This window comes from Chaetodon auriga, chromosome 12 (assembly GCF_051107435.1).
Source record: "Chaetodon auriga isolate fChaAug3 chromosome 12, fChaAug3.hap1, whole genome shotgun sequence".
Taxonomy (NCBI): domain Eukaryota; kingdom Metazoa; phylum Chordata; class Actinopteri; order Chaetodontiformes; family Chaetodontidae; genus Chaetodon; species Chaetodon auriga.
Window position 1 is genome coordinate 4,974,722 of NC_135085.1, and position 27,505 is coordinate 5,002,226.

Consider the following 27,505-nt stretch of genomic DNA (forward strand, 5'->3'; position numbering starts at 1 on the left):
GATGTCTGAAGACAGACAGCACAGTATGTACCCACAACCACGCAATGTAAGTCACGACACAAACATTAAATCCAATTACATTAAATAACAATTTGATATTGGAGGGACTTCCCAGTGATTTTGGTCATTTTTGATGAATTGGGGAGGTGGGGTTGGGGGCACAGCAAGTAATTTTTCACACAGTTAAGTTTGCATCTGTGTGGTACAAAGCAGAGTTAATCTGCAAACGTATGTGCAGACATGTTTATTTGGCCAACAATTGCAATTGCTGCTGTGGTGTTGTTTGAGACAATTACATAACATTGTTAACTACTGATATTTACTATTTCACAGAACTGAAGAGGTGGCCACCTGCATACTTCAGTCTTTTCATGAATGACATTATATTTGGGGATTAATCCTTTTTAATGTTTTGTAGAAATGTTCTGTTATGTCTCCAGGGGATTACAAAGTATAGAAAGATGATTATTCTTTTGTCTCCTCGACTGCAGGCTCCGCTGAAGGTCATGCAATATGGGGAAATTTCACATTTAGAGTTCGTCAAGCCAACCACAAATCAGCGTCCTCAGTCAATTGCAAATGTTCGAATGCACTTGGATTCCAAGGCCAGTTTTTCAAATTACTGTGACTGTCCAACTTTGTTTAATGTTTTCCTACTGATCCTTTTTCAGGGTCATCCCGTATAAAATTAATCTGGAAACCATGATATGTTAAGTGATTACCAGCATATGAATGTGAAAAACATCAAGTTAAGAAATAAAAAATTTACCAAATGCTAACTAGGGCCATGGATGTTCCAGCATGTACCATGTGTGACGGCCACATCAAAAATGGCTTCCTGTTGAAGTTAGGCTGTGACACAAAGAGGCTTTTGTAGATCCACATATGATACACATGCCTACCAGTTTTGTACATATAGATGAAACGTACAGTGTGGCCTTCTGCGTTGAAATTTTGTAGGAGATGCTATGGAGCCATTTGTCACACACAATCCTCAAACTCCCATTCCAGATGTCTTCAGGTTGGGACTTTCATTGACCATGTGAAGTTTGGGGCACATTTGACCAAGTACACTCAAGTTACAAAACTGACTATTTCAAGACAAAGCATGGAATTCTGACACCACGCCACGGACACACCATTCGACCAATGCTAAAAATCTTCATAATTCAGCGACCAGAGAGGCAGAGACATCTAACACATTTGGTATGCTAACTGCCCCGTGGCTCAAAGTGGCTTATATTAGGTCACTAAAAGAGAAACATCTCAAAAGAAAGCGACATTGTAACTTATCTGGCCATTGCTAGGGATGAAGTTTAACAGGAGAAACTGAAGCAGCCTTGCTGCAGCTCAGTCTTGGTGACGTGTTACAGATTCTATGGGTGTAACCTTATCAAGCAGGTAAAAACAGGAGTAGTTCTAGAAACATCAAGCTTGACGCCTTTTCCTGACAGTTCACTGCCAGTAACTCCAGTGCCAAGCCAGATCCCATCCTGCCATCTACCTGCATCATTGCTGCTGTTTGCCGGGAATTGAGTTCTGTATCTGCCACCCCTGCAAGACCAGCCTGACCAAGGTAATGGTCCCATTAACGCATTGTTAGACCTTGTCTCAGTGACGGCTCTGCTCGGCTCTGCTACCCACTCCTCGGTCTTATGCTGGCTCATATCCCATTCATTTTGCCAGCAGAAAATTACCTTAAACCTCTTACCTGACTCTGTGTCTCTGTCTGCATTGGCACTGAATGCTGGCATTAAACATAAATCAAGAGATGTAGAATTGTGATCAGTGGACATAATTACTGTGGATAATGGGCTGTTGACTGTGTATTAGAAGTTTTATTACCAGCATGTGAACCAAGCATATGGTTTTGCTGTAGTATTAAACACAGTGACCCCATCAGTGCTTCTCTGTGAGGAAACTGTGTCAGTCAACAACTGTACTCCTCAAACTAAGCTACAGTATACTGTCACAGTACAGGACCACTGATTCAGGTTGTTATCACTTCCATCTCAATCACTGGCAGTTAACTTGCCGTTATATAGAAAAGTCAAGTAAGCAGGAGAGAGGGTGTGACTTTTTGTCAACGTGCAACGCTAAGGCTATTTCCTGGAAGCAGCACCCACCAGTGTTGACCTGGTGCACACTGAACTCAGCAAAGAGTATTTTAGACAGACAATTAGGTTAAATCACAGCAGCTATTACTACATACTGCATTGCACCATATCTGCATCAACTCACGTCCACGTCAGGTCCACAAATACACACCTCACTTTTAATTTACAAATACAGGTGTTCTTTGCCCATAGCTTTTTTTCCTTTTTTTTTTTTTTTTTAACTCAATGTGTTTGGGTGCAATCAGCCTCTGGATGTGATTTCCTCATCCGCTTGAGGGACTGTGTGTGGTTGAGGGGCTGGCAGGGTAACATACACAGCTCCTGCACTTCACTCTGGAGGAGCATTGGTTGGCTCAGCTGACATAGTAATTTTCTCCATGAGGTGCCTCTGCCACTGCAAACAGGAAAACGTTAGCCATGGCAGTGTACCACAGCATTGATTAATCTGGCAAAGATGGAAAACAACATTCATTGGCAAACGTTATTGCATTCTGAGGATAGAATTGGGGCAAATAGTTTGAGATTCTGAAGTTTGGCCGGACTTCATTTCAAAGATAAAAAAGTTTGCTGTTCATTTCTAATATACACAGACAACTAGGCCGAGCTTTCAAACAGTGACACTGGTGTCATTGAAGAAGAGTCAGCAGATGCCTGTCGTGTCTATCTGGATACAGATGGACAGACATGGAAGAAACAAAATTACAATTTGTGTCATGTTGTCCTCAGATATCAGGCACGCTGTGGACTGATGCTCTGTTGGACAAAATACATGCGAAAAGTATTTTCATTCATGGCAGTCTGAAATTATAACACAAATGTTCAGGTCAAACCACTGCTGAAAACAAGCAACACTGGGGAGAACAATATAGATTATCTTCATTTATCATGTGGAGAGAACAGCTGTGATAGGGAAAAAACAAAAAGCATCATATTTCATTAGAAACTATACCGCAATTCACAGTAATACGAGTCATATCAGCTAGATTTTACACTCATTCCTTTGTTTTTGGACTGAGGAGACTGTTACACTATTTAACATGACAAACAAAGTGTTTTATTTGCTTGTTTAATTAAACTAAGTGCTTGTTAAGAATGATGCAACATAAAGTCTGCCAAGAGATGAAAAGTAATTGAATGATGCCAAGTTCTGATTGGTAAAAGCGTTATATTACAACCATTATTCACTGTTTGTCATTATTTATGACAAACAGTCCTACAGCAGTACTGCATGCTTGATTTAACTCAAAATAAATAAATAAATAAAAATTAAAAATGTGATTAAATAACTTTTCACTTCCTCTTTCCTTAAGTGTCATGCAAATAGATATACAGTGAAATCAGCTGTGGTGGCAGAGCTTCAGGGTCCCTGTTAGTGACTCCGACAGCTGGCACTGCAGTCATCCAGAAATACTGTAAACCACAGCATTCATCATTGTAGAATGTGCCTGTGTTCACTGGGTGCATACAACCATAGCATGTTACTGAGGAGGTGCAGTGGTATGAGCAGAAGCCTTCAGTGCATTCTAATGGGGACAAATTGATTACAGAGGCTGTCCATACAAACACCTTGAATCTAAGTGAGAAATTAGCCTGTACTAGTTATGAGCAAGGACAAACTGCTGCCTCACTTAAAAAATATTTGGGATTGCATTTGGGATTAATCTTTCTATAATTGTACTATTAATCTGTGACTACCACTTGTACACGACCCTGTGGCATACATTTAGTTCCATACACTGAATGTGGGAAAGATTGGCAACACTTGTGTTACACTCAGGTTTGTTATTTGAAACACAGTAACACAGATGCATCTGTCAGCATTATTGTTATTAATCGTCTTGTTGTTGTTACTTAGGCCTCCATTACTGCAGCACTCATTTATCTTCCTCTACACCTATACACCAAACTTTTGCTGTTTCGCTCACTCTTCTTCTCTTGTTTCCCTCCTCTTGCTCCATCACTCCAGACATATGATACACTGTCCCCCCACCCCCCGTTTTTTCTCTCATACGCTCTCTCTACATAGTCTCACAATACTTATTATTATTGGGAGTAGAAATAGTCGTATTACTATTATTACTGTTATCATCACCATCATTATATATTTCAGTTTTGCCAGGAAGAAAACAGTTGAAAGCCTGGCCAGGGGAATTAGGGGCTTAACCAAAACTTTAACAGCAAAAACAAAGAGAAGAAGGAGGGGGAAAAAAAAAAAAAAAAAAAAAAAAAAAAAAAGAGCCTCTAATGAACTGGCTACCTCCCACAGCCTGGGGGCTGCTCAGGATGGGAGACAGGATATGTCCTCTCACTGGTCTGGGTGCAGCCAGGGCAGAGGCATTCCAACTAAATGGCTGAATGAATGGAGGAATGAACTCCCTTTCCAAACACACACACACACACACACACACACACACACACACACACACACACACAGGCATGAGCTAATCATCATCAAAAGCAAAAATCAGCAAAATCTGCTCCTTAACAACTCTCTCACCTCAATGAAGCCGGTGTTTCCGTGGTTACACAACTGTGGCTTCCTTATTAAAGCAGACGGTTCAGTGTGATAATGGATCTTGCCTTTCTCGCACCTCAATTAACAAGCTTCTGCACACCACAAATAATTGGCCCCAATATAAGGTTCAATTACTTCCTCAAATTACTTGCTTTAATTACTTACTTGAAATTCAATCACTTTTTAGATTAAACTCATTTTGAAGAGCAGTATCAACACCATTAATATTATTAGGCAACACTGGGGGATTGTATGTGGCCCTCCAGCCTGCTGTAACTCCACATAATTAGCAGGTAATGTGTGTATGTCAAACACCACTTCCACCATCTAATTCAGTTTGAGTATGAGTCTCTTAACATAGGCAGACATTAAATATGATTGCAAAGCCTATCGAAAATGACAACTGGTACTCTGGAAAGTTGTAGCTGAATGCCTTCAAATAAAGAAATCCTTGAGGAAAACTGTCACAGAAAAAGCTACAGTTCAGCATTTAGGTAAATATGCCTCTTCTCCCCATCCAGGCATTTTATTTCACTGAGTGAGTAAACATGGTTTTGGTGGCTTGTGATAATCTGGGCTATGTTTTGTACCATTTAATCACTTTCCGCAACTGAAAGTTAGGCTTTATTCCAGTGTATGGGTTTGACAGGGCGCTGAGTTCAACTGGCCTGACACACAGTGGCTGACCTGACAGCCAAAACCAAATGATATTTCAATGCATTGCTAAACTTTTATTCCCCATGCTAGTGAGGCTGTACTCAGCAGCACAGCACTGCTTGGAGCTAAATGCTAATGTCAATGTACTAACATGCTCACACAGTGAAAATGTTAAAATGCTGCAAATATTCTCCGTGTTGTGTGTTAGCACTAACATTTTAACACCATTCAGGACTAAACACACAGCTGTGATTGATGGCAGTGTTGCTGGTAACCTGTTTGGTCTTAAAGTACTGGACATTATGATGGTAACAGGTGAAAAGTCAGGGTATCACAAGTCATTAGATTCATTCAATGTGGACCATGATTGCCTGTGCAAAGCTGAAAGGCAATGGCCTACATAGAGAACATCCTTAGTTTTTAGGAAAATAAAACATGACCTGCACAACAGAAACAAATAAAACTGTCCTTTATTTTAATATCTATTTACATGAAGTTTATCAATGCTTGTCTTTTGGTGTTTCCTTCAAACACATTGTCAACTCCTCAGACATCTTGTATGTGAATAAATTCTGTGAGCGTAGTCAGTCTTCTGAATTACATTACAGTCACTCCAAAGCTGATGATTAAAACATGCTCCTACTGTCTGCAGATTGCTGCTTTATGCTGGAGGTCGCCTCCCATGTATCTCTGTGACCAATTTCCATTTTACATCCTGCTGTGGCACAAACGGGAATTAATGTGACCTCTCACACTGATTGGCTAGGACATCATTTCCAGGCATCCCATAATTAGGATTGGAGTTAATCCCTTTCTGTCTCGTCCCTGCTCGAGTTTTTCCTTGTGAGAGCTGACCTCTGTCGAAGATAAGAAGAACACCTTCCTTGTCTCACTCTCGTCTCTGTTCACACGAATACTCCCGAGCAAAGCTGATAAACCTCGCTTTGAGGAGACGTTTTGTTAGAACCTTGCCCTCCATTTCTTACTAGCTGGTTGTCTCTCAGTCAATCGGCAGCCAATTAAGAATACCTCATATTGGTTCTCTGCTCCTCTGCCATCCTTTCAGTCTCACAGATATTCACACAGTCTCTGTGTGAATATTTTGTCTGAACATTCTTGTTCACCTGTGAGTGTTGACAACACTGAAAGAAAGGTCATAGTAAATTGAACATGTAATGTTGTAAAATCTGGGTACAAGATAAAAAAAAAAAAAAATTGCTTGCCTGAGCTCTATGTGTGGCTTTACTTGTGTAATCCACAATTTTCTTCATGTGTGGGTGGCACCATGGTTACTGACCAAAGTGGTCTTACACAATAAAAAGTATAAAACAAAAGAAGTACAAAAACTAACAAATGACTCAAAGACCATGACAAAAACACACAAGGACATGCCTAAGAAACATTGAAATCCAGAGAAAACTGGTGGATTTTTAGCCTGGATTTAAAACATTCAATGGTGGGGACTGATTGAACATGTGCGGAGAGACAGTTCCAGAAACTGGGCCCAGTGATCACCTTTACACCTCAAACAGCTATGTGGGACGGAAAGCAACAGTTTATCAGTTAGCCTCTGTGTTCTAGGCAGACAACAGGGGTGCAAGAAGTCACTGTGGAGCTGGAGCTGTCTTGTTAAAGCTTTAAAAATGGAAACTAAAATGCTATAGTCAGTTCTAAAATCCACTGGTAACCAGTGCAGTGATGGCAAAATCAGAGTAACATGGCATGATTTTCCATCAGCAGACGTGTGGCACATTTTGCACCAGCTGAAGGTGTGACAGAGGAGTCTGGTTTACTTTGAAATATAGTGAAATAACCTAGACAAGAGGAAATAAAGGCATGATTTACTGACTCAAAGCCTCTTAAAACTCCTTTAAGGTAAACAGGTAAACAGATAAACAGGTAAACAGATGGCATAATAACAGCATGGATTCATTTATCAACTCTAAGAACAGGCTCAATGAAAACCAAGATTCTTAGCATAGGGTTTGACATAGCCATAGAGTGGTCCTAGGTCACAAGCTACATTTTTAGCGACACCTAGAGATCAAAAAACTGTAATTACTTACTCCTGTTTAGTTTTGGGATGTTACCAGCCGTCCAATGCTTGATGTCATTGCTCATCTTTATCACATTGGAAAATATCAAAATGTTCTTCTATGTTTAAAAAAAGAGACTGAAGTTGCTGGAAGTCAACCTTTTCATGTATCTCGAAAAGGAAACAAAGTTTTGAAATTGGTATTTAATCATTTAGATCTGTACGGTCAAGGTGGGAGATTTTGTGGCTGCAAGGTTGCATGTTTAGAGAATGCCAGTACTTGAAATAAGAGAGTTTTTTTAATTAGAGAAAACAGAGGTACCTACAGTGCCAGATCCCTAGAATCTCTAGAATAGCGTCAAGTTGGTAAGAGGAGGCTTTAAGTTATAGACAACTTTGATTTGGTGGGAGAGGGAGGTAAAAGTGAATTAATGAAGCTGTCTGCATTGGAGAAACTACAACATGGGCATCACTGGAACATGCATTAGCTCAGATAGATATTTTACTGACAAAGAAATTTAGAAAACTATCACAGCTCGGTGAGGAACCCTTGGTTGGTGTTTGTGTTTCGCTTCCAAATCTGAAATAATACCTCATTTTCACAGACACAGCCACTTTAAAAACCATTAAGGAATATTTCAACATGTTTCAGCATCTCATAAGACACTTCTTGCCTATCTTTCTTCCACTTTCTTTCTGCTCTTCTGCAGGCTTGTTTAAGCACTCTAGTGGTATTATCAAACAAAAGCTGAGATTTGGCTTTCAGTCTTAAGGGGGGTGTTACTGATGGAGGATGGTTTTGCAGGAGGAATTAAAGACATTGAGCAGCTTGTCTGGAGTAGAATTTTCCAGTGGGCTTTCCAGAGTCGATGTATTACATATTTGCAAAGTACTAATATTGGACCCACACAATAAAACCAGATCAGGGATGTGCACGCATTCATGCATTTATGAATGTTGAAATCCTCCAAAATTGGTATCATATTCATTTGGACACAGTCCAACAAAGGAAGTATGAGAGTCCAAATTACCACTTGCTTTAGGTGGACGGTACACCACAGAGGGATGCATCAAGCCCAACCTTTATCAGCTGTAATACAAGGCTCTTATAGGATATTGCAGGTAGCAGGAAAGAGCTACAACAGTTTTTTTAATGTAGCCCGTGGAATTAGAGGCCACACAGGACACAATACGTCAGGGGTTCTTGCAGCTTTAAATTTATTGTTAATCAGTCATTTATTGGCAATCAGAGTTTTTATGAGCTACTAGGTCTGTTGTAGAGCAGCTTTAATGCTTTCACAGTTAGTGGTGGTTTAACCAGGTTAACAAGTGTTGTTCAACAGTAAAAGTGGCAAATAAAATTTTAAAAAAAGAATGAAATAAAGGGAGCAAATACGGCAGTGGGCTGAGACTATTGACAGAAAAAAAACAGAAAACATTCCTGTCAAATGTGTGTTTCACGGTTATAAACCCACTTAATTCACTCTGCAAATGTAGCCTGTTCACTTACATTTCAAAACGTTTCACCACACACGAGGAACTCTCTGGAGATTGCTGAACCCAACACTGTCATGTACCTTCAAACAGAATTAAAATTAATGTAAAACTGTGTTCTAGTAACAAATAACTAGCACAGTATGGCTTTATGCATGCTAACTTTACCATGCGGCTAGGAACACAGTCATCACAGCTGCCGCCCGATATCGTTCAACATCTGTTTTTACCTACTTACTTGTACCACAATGTCTCAGCACCACTGTTACCGCCAATCTCTAGATTGTTCACATGTAAACAGGAAGCATAGACCATAATGCACTTGGCAAAGTGGCTACTCATTACAACCACCTTGCGGCCAAAACATGGAACCGCACATAAAATTGTCAGAACTTGCTTACAATTTGTTTTTCCATCTTAATTGCATTTTTAATTATATTTACAGACTGTGCACTACAAGAAAACAACAAAGAGTACACGTATAAACATTTTAACAACTGCGAGAGCTATTTACAACCTAAGTGTAGATAATATTTGACTAAATTTACCACCTGGTTACAATAAAACTGCCTGACAGCCTGGGTGAATAAAAAGCTGCAGTCCTCTGGAGAAAGTTCAGCTAAGGTGCCCGACTCACTGGCATTCATCCAGGTCTCGCACATGAGAGAGATGACCCCCAGATTTCTTTAATTTTCAAACTTTGTGTCTTCAGCCCCAGCTGATGCTGACTCGTGTGACCTGAAGGCATTTATATCAGATTTCACACTGCTGACTCCTGGAGATCAGCAGCTTCCTCCTTGCAGATGAGAGGAAGAAGTCACACTAAACTCCACAAATAAAACATTCAGCAACGCTATAAAATGTTTAACACTTTATCATATTACACCACGTATATTGAATACATATAATGTGAGACTTTCAAAATCGAGGAGTGAATCATATTGTATTAAGACGCAGAAGTTTTTCATTTCACACATGAGAACACACATCAGATGTATTCACAGATCAAAATAACCTCCTGATTAAGTGCTCTCACGTTCAGTTAAAACAGCGCCGCAGCAGATGGGCCGTATAACAGGAAAAAGTCACACTTCTTTATCAGAAGAGGTCACATCTGCAAACATTTGCTCTCATGTCAGACAGTGATGGAGATGCTGCATAGTGGGTGAGGAGCAGCTGCTGCTAATGTGAGAAACCAGCTACTCATGTGTATGTTAAGTCAAATGCGATCATCCTTGTGTGGCCGTTCCAGCTTCGGCTCAATCAGATGGTTTTGAAATGCGTTGAATTTGATCTCTGCCCTGTGGCTCCTTGTTAAGCTGATTTAACCGATGGAATACACACTCGGGAAAACAAACTTCAGCTATCATTCAGCGTGAGTGACAGAACGGTGTCCGCCTTTTTCTTCCGACACATGTTGAAATGTATAGTTTCCCAACAAGCTGACAATCCGCTTCATCCCTGTCTTCTTATTCCTTGTTAAGTTAATTTAAATGATGTATGATATCCTTCAAAAAACCAACCGCAGACATAAGAACATCACTCAGCATGAGCGACAGATACACGTCTGCTTTTTTCTGCTTACAGTTATGGAGGAAAGCAGTCAACACTTTCTCCCTGACTTTTATCTGTCTGTTTATTCACCATTATTCTCTATCATCTGTTAGTGGTGCCTCTATGTTCTTCTTGACAAAGTATCATTTTGGCAGCTGTTTTGAAGCTAGCTGTTAGCGGCCCAGCAGCATGTTTCCTTGCCTGCACCAGGACAGCAGTGAGTCTCTCTACTGCACACTGCAGTAGCTTGTGCAGATTGGCTGCAGGGCAAAAATGGACAAATATGAGAGAAAATGAAGAAAAGCTATGATTTCAAGAGTCCAAGACTACATAGCATTATATTCAATATAGTTGAAAGCAGTTTGGTTAGCAAAGCAATTAAGCAAACGATACATGGGTTTACCCGATTTACCTGTGAACCTTTTATATGGTAAATAAATGACATTTCCTAAAAGATTTCGAAGCTGATCCATAGAGGGTCCTTTTCTAAGAAAGGACCTGTCTCATTTAGTTGTGCACCGAAAACACAGCCTTATGGAATTGCTGCTCTTCAGAGAGGTGATGGGTGTGAAAACCTATTAATGAGTGAATTTTAAAGACCCACTGAAAATGCATTTTTCAAAGTGCTAATTGCTTTTGCTAGGCGATACACCCACATGCTGAAGAATCTGAGAGAAAGTGTGAGAATAGAACAGCAATTCAAACATTGGGAAGTACTTTAGATTGAAGGGATGCTTACAAAGAAAGTCAGGCATGTATTTATTGTTTGTCTGTCTCCTGAGTACCAACAGTATGACTTGGTGGAGACAAACTCATTACCACGCATGATACAAAGAGACAAAGCTCAGCTCAGGCTGGCTCTGGCTCAATTTACCCCCTGCTGGGTGTTTGGTTAAAATGGAGTTAATACCCTTGAGCGCAACAGCCAAATTGGTGCTTTGGCTGCAGGAGAGTGTTTAAAACCTGACCAACTTGTCAGCATTGCATTGCTGGATGAGGAAAGAGGCTGCCATTTTCAAGTGGAGCAGACTACTGTTAACAGTGATCATGTGATGGTTGTTTTCTAAAAATGGATCATCAACACTGTCTACTCATGTCTATATTTGTGTATGTGAACTAAGTGTGAATGTGCACTCAGAGCAGTGTTCTAGTACTCAAGTCAGTCAATCTTGGACCAGGCACTGAGAATGAGGAGGACTTTAATTTTCAGCTTTCATTCATTCACCCCAGTGATTAGCCTCTTAACCTCTGCACCTGATAATGTGGCTGCTTGGCTGTGTGCTTGACTGAAATCTCACGTCTGTGTTTTACAGCCACTGAGAGGACAGTGTAACACAGTGCGGAGGTGAGAGTATGTACTGTACCTCTCTACATGCATTATATGAAGAACAGTGTCAAATGTATAATAAAACTGAGTGGGAGAGAAATTATTGTTATCACTCATTATTATCACTGTGCTGAGAAATCTTACAGTGGAGCACAGAGGGTTAAGTAATGGATGTACCATACCGCTCTGTTCCAGTTCCAGGTTCACTACAAGTCAGTTTACCTGAGATGACTTGCTTAATTGCAAGTTGTACCAAAGTTCAAAAAAAAAAAAAAAAAAAAAAAAAAAAAAAGCTATGACATGGCCTGTATTGTTATTTTTTAGCCAGTGGTGGAAAGTAACTAAGTACATTTATTTAAGGACTATTAAGTACAGTTTTGAGGCACTTGAACTTGAGTATTCCCATTTTATGCTACTTTATACTTCTATTCCACCACATTTCATGTCCAAAATAATGGACTAATAAATTATGACATATTATTATGGATGAAGCTACTCAGCAGTATATAAAGTAGCTTTACCAGCTGCAGCATTAATGATGTTTACACATAATAATGCATCAGTGATTAGAATCCTTTTCTGAAATGAGCCATTTTGCACGAGTACTTTTACTTTAGATACTTTAAGTATATTTTTATGCTAATACTTAAGTAATTTTATTCAGGATTTTAAGCGAAGGACTTTTACTTCCAACATAATGTTTCTTCATTCTTTATTATAATTAGAATCAAATCAAAGTATAAATACATTTATTATTTGTGTTAATATTGTGCTCACATGGTGCATATTCCTAAATAATGTTGTGCTTAATCTAATTACACACAGAAAACAGGGTGTGTTTTATTTCTTAGCTTGGAGTACTGATTGGTCTCTGGGTTTCTGGGCATATAATAAATCTGCAATATATAGTCTGTTGTGGGCCTCACCACTGTAAAGGTTAATTATTATAGTGATCTGTTTGGCTTAGAGTACCTGGGTTTGAATCCAAGGCTAAGTGCAGGGCTAAATCTACACACTTAATAGTTTGCCTAATAGATTTCTGGTCAAGCCGGGTAAGCCCTCATCATCATCTGACTGTGAAACTCTACAATATATAAAGGCGCAAATGAGGAAGAGACTGAAATAATCTCTCATTCATACTGCATTATGTATACTGCATCCTCTGAAAATATTGATATTGAGGTCCAGAAAAAGTCCAGAATGGTAGGCAGAGGTCAAAAGCCTGGGCAGACAGAGCTCAGGCAAACTCGAACACCGTGGTGTAGAATGCTGAAGAGATCACCTGGAAATGAGTCGCTTGAAATCATAGACTGTGTAACTAGTTTACGGAGCTCCTGGATCAGAAAAGTGAAGCCAATGTGGAACTGCTTTACCTAAACTCTGTCTAATACTCAGCAGGGGATGACTGCACTGGTTGCAAAAAGAAATCAGATTGGATGTAAGTTTTTGAGAAAACGACCATATGTCTCAAATAGACTTCTGCTTTCGAGTGTGGCTTCCTTGCGATTGACAAATTGCTCCCATGGCATGTCTTTTGGTTCAAGGAATAAGGGAATAAGCAGGTGTGTGGATTGGGGTGGGGATCAGGTGCCTGTTAGGAACACAATGAGGACAACTGCTGCTACAACACCCAATGACAGGATGTGGAATGATGGTTGAGTTAGCGACTGGCAGGTTTAATGGACAGGAGACGATGTGCAAAAATTCCATCTGCGCTCCTCTTGGCCCTGCCCATGTGACATTTTTTATGAACCAGCCCGGGCAGGGAAACTTGCTTCAAGAGAGTGCAGCTTGCATGAGGCAGCAGTTCTGATGTTGAATCTCACTCAGATGAAAATCAGATAGCAGCAGGTAGTGGAGATACTGTGGTGAACTTTAATTTAATCTTTTTTCAGCTTTTAAGTGGGTCCACTGACAGTCAAGAGCATTTTCCATTTGCATTCATCCTCTACAGTTTTTGGCTCTAGAGATGGTCACCACTGGTCAGCTGGACCAGCTGTGGTCCACCTCTTTGGTCCAGACTGTAATATCTCAACCGATGTTGGATGCGTTACCATGAAATGTTGTACAGCCCAACAACCCCTAACCTTTCATCTGTCTCCATCAGCAGGTCAAGATTTGCATTTGTCCAATATTTTGGTTCAAAATCAAATACCTGCAAAATGACATTACCATCAGTCTCAGCTGTAGTGTGTGTTTACTGCTAATGAGCACAAGTTAGCATACTAACACACTAACCAAGTATACTAAACATCACCATGCTAGCATTACCATATGTGGTACTTTGTTTACATGCTGTACCAAGTTGTTGATTCAGGTCAGCATGTTCTGTTTTGTGTGCCTGAAATTGAGAGGAAACCATGTCCAACCAGCACAGTTGTGGAGTGTACAGACATCACAAATCACACTTGATCACTCTAGTATGAGATATGATGAAAGCAATAAATAGTCAGATGATTAAAGATCATCAATCCGAGGACTTGAGCCCACTTTGTTCATGCATGGGTGTCAAACCTAATTTAAATTCTTTCCTGAATGTGCGTTTCTCATGCCATGGCAACATGGCCAGAATGGTGCCCCATACTTTTTAATGCTTTTTCACATGAGCAGGTGTGTGTGTGTGTGTGTGTGTGTGTGTGTGTGTGTGTGTGTGTGTATGTGTGTGCGTGCGTGTGTGTGATGTACAGCAGCATTAACCAGAGTGTCAGATGTTGCTCCCAGCTGAGTGAGAATTTAAAGACAGCTTAATGAACATTGTAATTTTGCTCCCTGCCCTGTCAGCACTGCACTCCGTTTCTTTTTACTGTCACGACGGTGCAGGCCACACAGTACTTTCTAAAGTTTTAATCTTAGTTTTTATGAGTGCAGACATCCCTCTTATCCCTGACTTCATAAGCTAAACCATTGATTTTCCTGTATTCATTCTCTGAATAATGGATAGTCCTCTCTCTATAAAGGGACATACTGTACCAAGACAGTGTGCTGATTCCTGAGTAAGAGAACAGGCTTTTTAAACTATTCCCATCATGCAATAAAGACATGGTCTGTTCATTACAGGAGAATATTGATGGCATTCCAATGAAAACTGCCACTGTCATTGTCATTGTTTAGGTCTTGAAATGCTCTGTGTTGTTGTGTAGTTTGTTGCATATCCTTGTGCACTTTTAGCAAAAATAAACATAAGAGAACAATTGTTTCTTAAACGAAAACCAGGGTCAGATTGACTGGAGGTCATCCTAATACAGACAATGAGAGTTATCAATGAGTATGTCTAATGCTGCCTCTACCTCTGACATAATACTGGAGGCATAGGTTGCACTTTTGAACAAAATACCAGTGAACAAATATATTTCACTGTATTGAAATTACTTTTAAGCCCATCTTATTTTTGCCCATGTTTAATTTTCAAATCTCAATTAACAGCAAAAAGTGACATAATCATGTTAAATCAGTGACAGTGCTGTCTACGCAAAGTTAACAAGCAAGAATCCATTTACACCTGGTATTAAAATGCGACCTGTGTCTGGACTCATTATCCAGATAAGGACAACCGTCTGTTAATGCAAGGTGTTAACGTGTTTTGATCAAAATGTTGCATTATGTCCGGATGGTACGTAGGTGTAAATGTAATCTGTACGACATGCTGACATCTGTACACAACAGGAACCTGATAGCATACAGATATTTGTTTTAAGCTGATATAAAATGAAGGTTATTCACATTCAAAAAGCAAGCAGGTGAGAAAGCTGACAGAGACGCGGCTCTACTTGCTGATTATATGTCTATTCTGTGCCTTGAAAGCGCCAAAAATACATGTATTTCAACAGAACTATGTAAAAAATGTAGTAGCATATGAGCAATAAGTAGCACATGCCAGGACAACTTGACACATGTTTATTCATATAACGAAAGGAATGGCGTCATGTTTTACATTTGCAGGCAGATAATTAAGAATTTTCATAGATAGTGTTTTATAAAGTTTACAAAGTTTCTCCTAAATCCACAACCACAAAACTCTGCGGGTGTTTATAAGAGCCTAAGACTCATTTGCCACCACCTCTCTTTACCCATGCACAGGTTTTGCTCTGGAGGACAGGGATCCGACCTCAGTGAGGATATCTAGAATGCACTAAAAATACCAGGTGTAAATGCAACCAATAAAATGACCAATGTGAGCTGATAGCGCCAGCTTTAATTAAGGTAATTGAGCTTTTATTCTTACTTTTACTTCACCAATAAAACAGGATGCTGCCGTCATATAATTTCAGTCAGTGCTTCTGAGGTGTAAATGAAGTAGTTTGTGGTAATCCTGAAATAGTGCATGTACATCTGCTGGACTTGGCTTGGTTCCTCCATGTGTATACTTACAGTATATATATCTCAGATGTTTTGTCTGGCAGAATAACCATCATCCTCAAAAACTGAAAATACTTAAAATAAATGTTTATGCCTGATGGCGGTACAACAGTCAGTTGTTCATTGTGCAGGCTCTGTTCATGTTTTTGCCTGTTTTTTGGACATTTTCTTACTCTGTGTTTCTTTGATTATTGAGCTGAGTGCCTGCAGCTTGTATCTGTTGTTCCGCTGCTTAATAAATTTGGACAGATGGAGAGCACTTTGAAAATGACGATTTTATTATTTCTGAAGTTTGGTGTTCCTTTTTCAAAGAAGGGGAATAAAACAGTAGTTGGCCAGGAGTGTTCTCATTTTGCCTTTGGCAAACACAGCAATGTTTAGCTTTTACAAGGCTGTTGCTCCTCCTGTCCCTGAAGCCATGTTATGGTTCTTGTGCTTGCACAGCTTTTACAGTACAGTAAACCAATTATTCTCAAATGAATTACTCACTTACAACATGCACACTTGACAATCATCATCTAAACAAAGTGTTTCTGAGGAAATAAACTCCTCAGGCCTGCCTATTCAGTTTGTGTTGGAATGTGAAGGGTTAAAGGAAATAAGTCTGTTTATCTCCTTGAGAATTTGCTTTCAGCTCTGTGATTACAGAGAGCTGAGCAGCAGTAATTCAATGAGAGACTACTTGCAAATGACATGAAATGTATCAATCATATCTTCCCTCTAAATGGGTGAGCTTTGTTATGACTGACTTTATGACAAGTTCCGCCCGCTGTGGGGGACATGAATCACAAGCTAGTGTGGATGTTTTCTCAATGAAGATGTTGTTCACAATGGAAGTTGCCAATAATGTTCAAGCTAGTCAGAAGGACACTGTTTGGAATTTATTATCCATGAACTTTTAATGAAAAACTGGAGTTAATTGGCATAGGAAGCCTACACCAGAGCTTAAAGCATGTTTGTCTTGAAACACGTGGGGGAACCAGGATGGAGTTCCAGCTGGAGGAGCAACCAGGCTGGGATGTCACTGCTCATAATGGGAAGGTTAGGAGGATGTTGGATATTTTGAAACACCTCATGAACCACGTGGTTGTCTTGGGCAAGCCAAAGTTGCCATTCTGAGGTCACAGTGAAGGAGCAGGCTCCTTCAAAAACCTGGAAGGAATCATTGAGGATTCAGAATGACCTGACCACTGCCAGTAATTGGGAAAACAGTCATTATGCACATTCACAGTAACGTTTCCCAAATAAACTCTTATATATTTGATAAGCTGCTCCGCCAATCTAATGATATTAATCATTAACAATATTGCTTGTCTGTGGCCATGATTGCAGTTTGTTGTCCATGCTGCTGAAGTGTCTGTCACTAACGGTTGCTAAGCTGTGTGCGCGGTGGTTGATGTGTCGGCTTACTGTAAATTCTGTTGGTTTTGTGTGGTATTGTAAGAAGGGGTGATGATACCAATATTTGTGAAGAGGATTTGCATTTTGCCTTAGAAATTAGCTGTTTTTTTTTTTGTTTTGTTTTGTTTTGGTAATAGTTCTAAGTCTCTCCATGCTGTTTGCACGTCGCATCGCTAAGGCTGGGCTAGCGTCTTCATTTTGGTTTCACAGCTGGAATTGCCATTGGTAGGTTTTTCAGTATTATCGGAGAGGAAGCTAGGCTGGTAGCTTGCTTTTTTTTCCTGATGAATGGGGTCAGAGGGCCAAGGTTTGAGATTCATGGTTCACCACTGATCCTCCAGTAGTTCAGCTGAATTATTGCTCACCTGCTGTCGGACTGTCTCTCTCTCATGTCTGTTTCCCTCCAGTCTCTCTCTCTCTCTCTCTCTCTCTCTCTCTCTCTCCTTTGTTGCCTCTCTCTGTCTTTTTTCCATCCCTGTCTCCCCTACCCTCCTTCTCCTTATGTTCCCATCAGGCAGAGGCTGTAGGTTGTTTGTTGTTTGGGTTACAGGGTCATACAGGTGGGGTGAGGCTGAGATGTGCAGTGCAAGACCTTCAAGTAGCCCATCATGATGGAGACAAACAGGCGCCAGAAAGCTGCCTGTTCTCTGCTCTTCTCACTTCTCTGATTCTCTCTTTGTCATACATATGACTCTGTCTTTCCTATCAGGATACTATCATGTGTGTAAGGCTTTTTTTAAAAAAGTTTGTTAAATATATAGCATGTCAGTCATATTTTAGTGATATGACACTAATATTTTACTCATGCATCAGTCACCACAAGTCTATGGTGCTGAACCAAGGTGCAGTTGCAGTAGGTGGCAGTGTCACCTTTTTTAAGGTAATTTCTGAAAGTGTAAGTTATATGAATGGTTACTGTATTATCTTTAATTTACTATTAATTGATTGACGCCACAGTCAATAGTGTTCAATGCAGAACATGTTTGTAAGGACTGCAGTCATCTGGTGTGTGTGTGTGTGTGTGTGTGTGTGTGTGTGTGTGTGTGTGTGTGTGTATGTGTTTGTGTGTGGTGAAAACAAACTTATTTAGACTGACATACACTTGCACTTAATGTCACTTTCAGATGGAGGCAGAATTTAGGTTGAGTTTTCATTCAGTTTTGAGGTCCCATGACCTGGTTACTTAAGCACAAACACACTAAGTGTGAAACCTGAGTGTTAACATGGGTAGTGTAGACATTGAGAAGAGAGTTTTGGTGGGTGGTGGTGGTGGAATGCATTCTTTGAATATGTTTAGAAGCTAAAAGCACAACATGTAACAATACGTTGACGTGTCAAATAATTGCGATAATCTGTTAAGAATACTGGGTGACAAATGAGTGATAGTCTATATCTCGTGTCACTGCTGTTTTTCTTTTTAAAATTGAGAATTTTCCAACATTAAAGCCACACTGCTTCCTGTCACAGTATGTGGTGATAATTGATGAGACATTGAAAATTATCCCTGTGCTTTTTTAATTATGTAAATTGCATCCAGTGGAACAAATTAAATGTGACATATAATACATGCAGGTATGGGGTTGTCAGGCTAAGTCTAAAACTGAATGCGATGATGATTTCTTAAGGTTAAATTGCTCTGGCTTACAAATTTCTTCATATGTAGTTTTCTCACTACACCTGCAATGTGTGTCACTACCATAAGATTGGAAAATGTACTTCACAATGTGCCAACATGCCATTTATTAGAATTGTAATGATTGCAACACCTCTGTCAACCACTCTTTCCCTTCATTAACCCAACAGATTGATAAAATGTGCGGTTATGACAGCGGCCTGATAAACTCTACTCGTGCCCGCTGAGGAAAAGGGGACTGCTGAATGCATCTGCTCCTTCAGGGGTGATCTCAACAGTTAAAGAGGTGATACTTACTACACATCATTAGACTATTTGGTCTGCTTGAGCACAGGAAGGAGCTGGTTCAAGAAGCAATTACAGCAAGTAGAGTGCCGTGATGGAAATTTTTGTCATAGTCAATGTGTACTGAGGGAGCCAGAGGAGAATATCATTTGGTGAAAGAACCACTGAGGTATAGACGACATCTGAAGTGTGATGATTCATCCAGCTATGATGCCATTGCAGCCAGACGAGTGTGGGCTGCCCAATTAAAACTAGGCGCTTGCTGTCTAGAAGCATTTTGTGTGCACGAAGTACAAGAGTGACTTGTCTGCCATTTGCTGACTTTTTGATGACAAACAGGTCACATCACATGCTAGGGAAAAACAGGACCTGTGTAACATGGTTAAAAAGTTGTGCTCATCAACACGTGTAGATGTTACTGACGGATGATTTCATCAAACACTCCCCAAAAGACTTTCAGCCAATGTCTAACGCACAGCTTTAGATCTTATATTGACAATGTTTTATGTCCTACGTCCTCTTTATTGACCTGTTGTCTTTGAATCTTTGATGCATACCATTGAAAGGCATTCTCTTTACAGGTGCAGTGCAGTCGCACTTTGTTTGACTGAGTTTTCCATCATTAATCCCAATCCTTAAACCTGCAATCACTGATCTATTAGCAGAGCTGACAACATTAGGTTATGTGACTAATATTTCCTCAAATACAGTCTTGTGTGAAGGGTGTGCGGTCGCAGTTTCAAAAGTGTTTCAACCAATAAGCCGTTCCGAATGTTGGAGCCGAGCACATACCCCTGGAGCGGTTAGTTGATTAATTTAACTCTGCGCTGCTGTCAAGAGAGGCTTAGAATGTACGTATCCCAAACTTTAACATTAAAGCTTGAGTAGGTATTTTTACATCCTCGCAGAAATCAATGATCAAATGCTGTGACCAAAAACATTTCAAAAAGCACATTCAATTGAAAGAAATGGCCAACCAACCTGTCTAAATCCATATCTGCCCCCCACAGGCGCAGACGTGTAGCAAAATATCTGCGTGTTATGTGCAATGTCTGCACAGAGCTGGAGACAGAACATGGTTCGCCTAGCTTAGCCGGGACGGGAAGCATGAGAAAACAGCAAGCCTCGCTCTGTACAAAGTAAACAAAAACTTTTTAATCTCAAACAAACAAAAACTCTCTGGAAAGAATGAATCAGTCAAATGAATCTGGGTCTTACTGGGGCTTCTCCCTCCTGGTTCCTTTGTTGCAGCTCGATATGCGCTTTCTTCTGATTAACTCCGATTTGTTTGAAGAGTTTTTTTTTTTCTTTTTTTTTGGGTTACAACTTTGGTGGATAGCCGTCTTACAAATGTTCTCAAACTTTAGAAAAATATCAGCTGTGGGGGCTGAGGGCTGCTGGCCAGGCGATGGCTAATCTCCGCTGTAAAAGTAGGTGCCACTAATGCGGCCACAATGCTGGCATAGTTACTGGTTTTGCAGTAATTGGGGGAAGATTCTTTATTTTGTGTGCACAGTTAAGGCAGAAAACTTTTTCATATGAGGCTTGTATTAATCCTATTTCGCAAAGAAATATCTCAGTATTGATACTTTTGGTATCAATCCACCCATCAAAGCCTGAGAGAATCAGTGGAAAAAAAACCCTTGGATCAGCCGTCTTTCAAAGAGAATAATAACCTTGGCAGAACTGCTTGCAGCTTTTCTTCGATTAAAGTTTGCCTACAAACAAATGCCCCAAATCTTTCATTCTGATTTGAGGGAGTGGCAAGAAAAAGAGCTCAGGCATTCTTGTAGGTCATGGTTATGTGTATGTGTGTGTGTGTGTGTGTGTGTGTGTGTGTGTGTGTGTATACGGTTTCTAGTAACCAAAGCAGGACAACATGTGTAGTGTAGATTGTAAGAGCAAACACTGCCCATCTTTCTGGTGCAGTAAAATAAATGATAACTGCGCTGAGCCGGTGATTAAATATGAGTCACACACCTACCATGTTTCATTTTGCCACACTGACAAGACATTCTGGAGACTGTAATTTTCACAACAGGCTCAAGCTGAACCCAAGCTAGTGCCTGGAGGAGTAATGGAAACATGTTCTTCACAGACATGCGTCACATTAAACTTGGTGAACAGAGGCAAAACTTGTATTGATCATCCCCTCCAAATCCTGGTAAGGCAGCAAATAAGCACACTTTCCAAACTGTTGTGTTGTGAGTGTGAGTGCTATTTGCAAAACACCAGCGTTTCTGAATAGCACATGTGCAGTTTATTTCTTTGTGAATTAATGAAATAGCCATTTTCCTTTACAGTGTTAACTTCTTTGTTGTAGTTGCCCAGTGTACACAAATTGCTGCAGACTTCAAGAAAACAATTGAAAATCTGCAATTAATTGGCCAAAGAACTAACTTCAATACGAAATAACAATATGATCTGTTTTTATCTAATAAATCTTGCATGCACTAGCGGCAACAATAATTAATTGCAATTTGCAGCACAGTAGAAGAGCAACGAACACAGCTCCTGCACTGATGTCTCGTCTGGTGAGCCTGTCTTCAAAGGGGCCCAATGCTGGGTTTTTCTTAGTTTCATTAGTTTGGTTTATCCTGTGCTCACATGGTGCAATAATGTTGTGTTTAATCAAAATACCTCAAATTCATTGACACAGAAAACCTGGGGCCAATGTTTTCCAGCTTGTTTAGTATAAGCACACCGTGCCTACTGTATATCTGTTTCACTATATATACCAGGCCATGAAATGTTCCCTCAGGGTGAATACATTTACACATAAAACGAGTTACCGTTTTATCTTAGCTGTGCGCACCAACGCTCACTGGGAGGTAGTGGTATGCATCACATATGCTGGTACTTCACACCAGTAAGTACTGGCCTCATCGAAATGTGGTTACTGGGATTAGTAACTTAGTCACGTTAATAACTTTCATTATGTAGCCTATAGTATGTATAATTTACCCTCCTAAAGCAGTATGAAGCATCCTTGATAGCTGACAGAGGTGGCCTTTGATGGCGCAAAACGTGAAGAATAGATGCGGAATATTGAAAAGATTGAAAAAAGAAAAATGTACATACCTGTCTAGGAAATTTAGCGTGTGTATGAAAAGCTTATCCTGTCAGGCTGCACTCTGCTGACCTTACATCCATTTTACACTGATTCGACATCTGCTCCTGCCTTCTCCAGCCCCACACTTCTGCACCTGAAGGCCTTTGATGAATAATTGAATTGCTTTAGTGTATAGACTGCCTAATAGTTGTTGATACAGGAAAGTGCAGATTGAAAGCATAAATAACATCTTTCTGCATGTAATAAACACAAAAGAAAGTGACATTAGAGTCGTGCAGCATGTGTGTGTGAACTTGTGTGAAGGGTAAAGGAGGATCTTGCTTTACTGCATCTTCACCACCCACAAAAAGAAGAAAATGTTCTCCTACGCTGCCAAGAGAGCGTTGGAGGAATTTATGGATTCAAGCTCAGGTTATTAAAGCACACACGTAGGTGAACAGTGTGACGGCAGCGTGTCGTGCGGAGCAGCTTTAAAATATCAGGTACAGGCTTCAAATCTGCAGTTTGATTTTTTCCGAAAACAAAGAAAAAAGAAAAACATTGTGTCCATACACCTGTGAGAGGAACCACAGCAAAAGGATAGAGAAAATGGAAAAGAGAAAGAATAATTTATGTGGACCAATTGCATTAACTTCATGAACATTTGTGTTTGTAATAGATGTCTTTGCAGGTCTCCACCATGCATCAGTACCAGAGTTACCATAAGAAACCAGTCAGATTGTGGGCCATGGTTCTCTGTAGAGACCTGATTTTAACTTTCAATCTAGACTTGATGAAAGCAAACTGCTTTTGTTTTCTGAGCTGTTGCTGGAGTTCTTTCATTGCCATCCATATTTAGTTTTAATTTATTCAAGCTGCTGAGCACCTCCTCAATTTCTTTTGTGCATTGCATTGTGGGAGTACAGGGTAGATCAAAAGCACACTCAAAAATCAAGTGTTTCCAGTATAAATACTGACTGTTGAGTGTGCGTTTCTTGTCAGTTTTCCACTGTGAAAACACTCAAAACTTATTCTGACCCTGCTTAGAAAAATGCTGTGCAGTATGTAGACCCAGCTATAGTCCTGTTCCCACTTGTAGTGCAGTGATGGTTCTATTCACATGTACCCTTGAGAGATGGAATGGCAAACTCTTGATACTAACAGCTCAAAGGTGAAAACCTTTGTTTTTCATCATTTCTGGTTATTCTAAGTAAGCAACACATCAGACAGAGCCCAGTGCCACTGATCGTTTGCCTTCAGGGAAGAGTCCAGCAGTCTGTTTGTAGTCTTTTTCATACTTCCTGTTTCAGCTCTTGTCAGTGTTCTGTGCTCAGTCCAGGGACTCACCTGCCAGCATCCACTTTCCTAATGATGACACTAATCTTGTCCTCTCTGGACAGGATTAGTGTCATTGGGGAGTTCTAATGATTTGTAATTATTACGCCAGGACTCCACAAATGGTATGTTATCCAGAACAAAGATAGTCACAGTGTTATTTTCTCCAGCAGGAAATTCCACCTTAAAAAAGCTGTTGTTCTTAGAGTCAGCCCTGATCCCTCGGTAATCTCACTCAGTCCTTTATTTTAAACCATCCTCTAAACATGTGGAAAAATGTATCATGAGCAGAAATAAATGTTAAAACTGATTTGAGTGCCAAAAAACAGAAGTCACTCTAGTGAATAGATACTGTATCATGGGGACTGTATGAAAATGACAGGGATGAAGATGAGGGCTGAAGACATTTTTGTCGCCTTCATGTATACTTAAGGGTACTCAAGCAGTTCTTTTACAAACTTTAAGTGTACTTAAGTACACCAGATAAAATCATTCATGAGCATTCAAAACACACTTTCAGTACAATTGTATTATATCACCAATGTGAGGAAATATATTTAAATACACTTAAAATGAAGTGAAATGAAAGAACACCTTAATGAGGTATGCTCATAGTGTATTACAAAGGACTTGAAAATAAGTAGACTTTACTTAAGTACACATCATTTCTGTTAATAGTGTTTGTAATTTAGTACAGAATTTCAAATATACTTACCAATAAAGCAGACTTTGTATCAGTACTTTGAAATGCCACTTTAAGTATTAAAGCCGTATTAATTAGTATTTTTACTGAACACTGAATTTATTGGTATTTTTATTACTTTTTTTATTTATCATCTTAAAATAAATTTTCACAATGTGTGCCACCAATAAGCACATTATATATTAATTCCCAAATTTATGGCAAAAATAAAATGATGGGTTTCATTTATCCCCCACTGACTCTGCTGAACGCTGAATGGGGCACAGGCACCAGCTGTGGCTGCTAAGGGGCTTGAGCCCTTTCAGATCCACTGTCCACTATCTGTCTACAACCAAACAGCACAAAGAGCTGTAGCTAGCTTGTGAAGAAAAGTCAAACATTTGGCAGCTAAAACTCCAGATATTTTACTCAAGTGTTGCAACAGACTTTGTACAGTTCATTCAACCTTACAGATGTTCTGCTTTGTGTTCTGATGCAGAATGGAAGAGTGACTCAGGTAAGATAAGTGAGAAACATGGAGGACTCTTCGCTGGAGGTGAGATTCAATCAACAGATACGAATATGATCCACATGTATTGTATTTCTCAAAAAGTTCTACTTGCTTCTTGTTTGGTTGTGCTGAGGAACATGCAGCCCTGATAAAGCCACAGGACTGCTAGGAGTAAATACGACAACACCTTCCACTTTGTACAAGGAGCTTTACGGGGAAGCTATTTGATCCGTTTATATATAATACATCTTGCATGGGGAGGCTGAAATAAAATCTGAATATGGGGTAGAAAAAGGTGACAAATGTGTGTTTTGGGTATCCAGTCAAAGTTCTGTCCGGTGTGCTCAATTTACATCTTCGCTCACCTTCAAGACTGAGCTTTGTGAGTGTGACAAAATAAACGACATGACAAGACACATAAAAATTGAACAAAAATATTTATGTCAAATATAAATAGATACAGTACTCAGCAATATACAATGATTACTCTAATCAGGAGTATCACACCAGTGAGTACGAACACCACCTGTGGAACATTCCGACGCCACCTGCAGACAAGAAGAGAGACACTTCATGTATCTGTAATGTAACTGACCCAAGTAAAGCAGCCATGCTGTAATGTGGAGGCAGGTAAGAAGTGAGAGGAAAAAGGAGAATAAATAGTTTAAGAAACATGACAGATGATTCCAGGTTTGATGAGTATGCTATGGCCTTCATCGTCACCAGATCTCAACCCATTTCAACACCGGTCAGAGATTTTGAAGGATGCGTTAGAGATCATATCCAACAGACTCAAAGTAACATTAGTATTCATTTAAAATCATGTTTTCTGAACACCTGATGAATTCAACAGTCACTCTCCTCTGATCATGGTTTAAAAAACTCTTTAGCTGTTTGTCTCTTTAGCTGCTAAATATTCCACCATGATCACCAGCTGGTTGCTAATGATGTTTGTGTGCCATTTTGTGCTGGGCAAGTAGCATATAGATGGTTTATCAGAGTTCTTTTTAAGTGAAAATAGCTGCTGATGGGAGCCATGACAGGGGACCAAAACGTTAAATTTGAAGTTGTGTGACACATTGTTGAGATATTAGTGCAACTTTAAAGCAAAAGTTCAATATTTTAGGACATGTGTTTAGTTTCTGGCCAAGGGTTAGATGAGAAGGTTGATATCACTCTCATATCAGCGAGCTGGAGGTCTCCTCTAATCACCCAGCACCATCACAGTGATGATGAGGCTCCAGGTAGTCAGCTCTCGGCAAACAAATAGTCCAGCGTATAATTTCCCGTAAAACCATGTGTCAGCTTTGCTGTTGGCTGATGTTTCTTTTGTAAGTAACTTGTTACATTACAAGACTACTAGGATTAAAAAGTAGCTGTCACAGTGTTGGAAAGGTGTAGCCTGCTGTGCGTTGAGTGCATTGACTCTACTGTCTTTGCATATCCTTGTCTAAGGCTCATAAGGCCTGATTTACTAAAGCTTTGCGTGCGTAAAAACGTGCGCAAAAGCGACAGCACGCGCAAAGAGATGATGATGCTGATCTACCAACCGGGCGCACCGAGGATTGCGTCTGTCAATCGGGCAAAATAACACGCGCTACTCGTTTTGCGCTTCTGCCTTCATGGATATGCAATATAGGCGTGCCAGCCAGAGCGCGCAAAAATTTTGGGCGGAGTAGATGTAAATAGAATCTTTTTTCGCACGCAATGTGATTTACCAAACCTGAAACTAATTGCGCTGATTATTTTTGCGTCCATATTTAGCACGTTTGAACATCATGTCTTAGGCTGCCTGGCACAGCCGTGCGCACAGATGGCTGCGGTCATTGTTGCGAGGTGGCGGCGTAGGCAGGACAGGCAACGGAGAGAACGCATCTTTTCTGAAGAAAATATAATAGAGACATATCGGTTATCCGGCGATGCCATTTTGGAGCTTCTCCGTGAAGTAGGAGCTGATTTGGATCCAGTCACAAGGAGGAGTCCCCACGGCATTAACCTTCTCACAGATTGCCCCCCATATTGCGTTCCTCCTTGTGACGGTCAAATTCCTTTGCTGTAACTCAGCAATGTGCTTGTTTGACTCCTGTACCAGCACCTCCAATTCCATGGGTTCGAATTTGCTCTTGCGCTTCCGTGGAGTCTCCTCGCTTGCATTCGCCATGGTGAACGCGCAAAAACTCACGCAAAATCCTCATTTAAATAGGGAGGGCTCAACTACTTTTGCACCTGTTGTCAATTGCGCTGTTAATCTTAGTAAATCAGCCGCAAGCCCCAAACAGGCAGCGCGCGCAATCTATCCATGTGCGCACGCAATTTAGCGCTCTTTATTTGGAATCTTAGTAAATCAGGCTCATAACCTGCAACTAATAACAACAACAACAGACGGAATGTGTTTGATTTACAAGCAAATGTTAAATCAAGAGGATCCCGGGGCTTAACGCATATAGCCTAAGAAGTTCATTCAACATGTAGTCCTTTGTACAATGCAACTGCAATGAAAAAAGTTATTTGAAGTATATGAAAGTAAATAGAAAGCAAAGGACTGAGTGAT

At 40.1% G+C, this 27,505-nt stretch overlaps 1 protein-coding gene across 1 annotated transcript in view; it reads right to left on the reverse strand.

Moving 5' to 3' along the window:
- Window positions 1–27,505, reverse strand: part of LOC143329214 (uncharacterized) — a 42,089-nt gene that overhangs the window by 8,659 nt on the left and 5,925 nt on the right. The window contains exon 7 of the mRNA XM_076745020.1: window positions 25,442–25,502. Within this exon, the coding sequence (XP_076601135.1) occupies window positions 25,442–25,502 (61 nt within the window). The remainder of the gene's footprint in view (window positions 1–25,441; window positions 25,503–27,505) is intronic.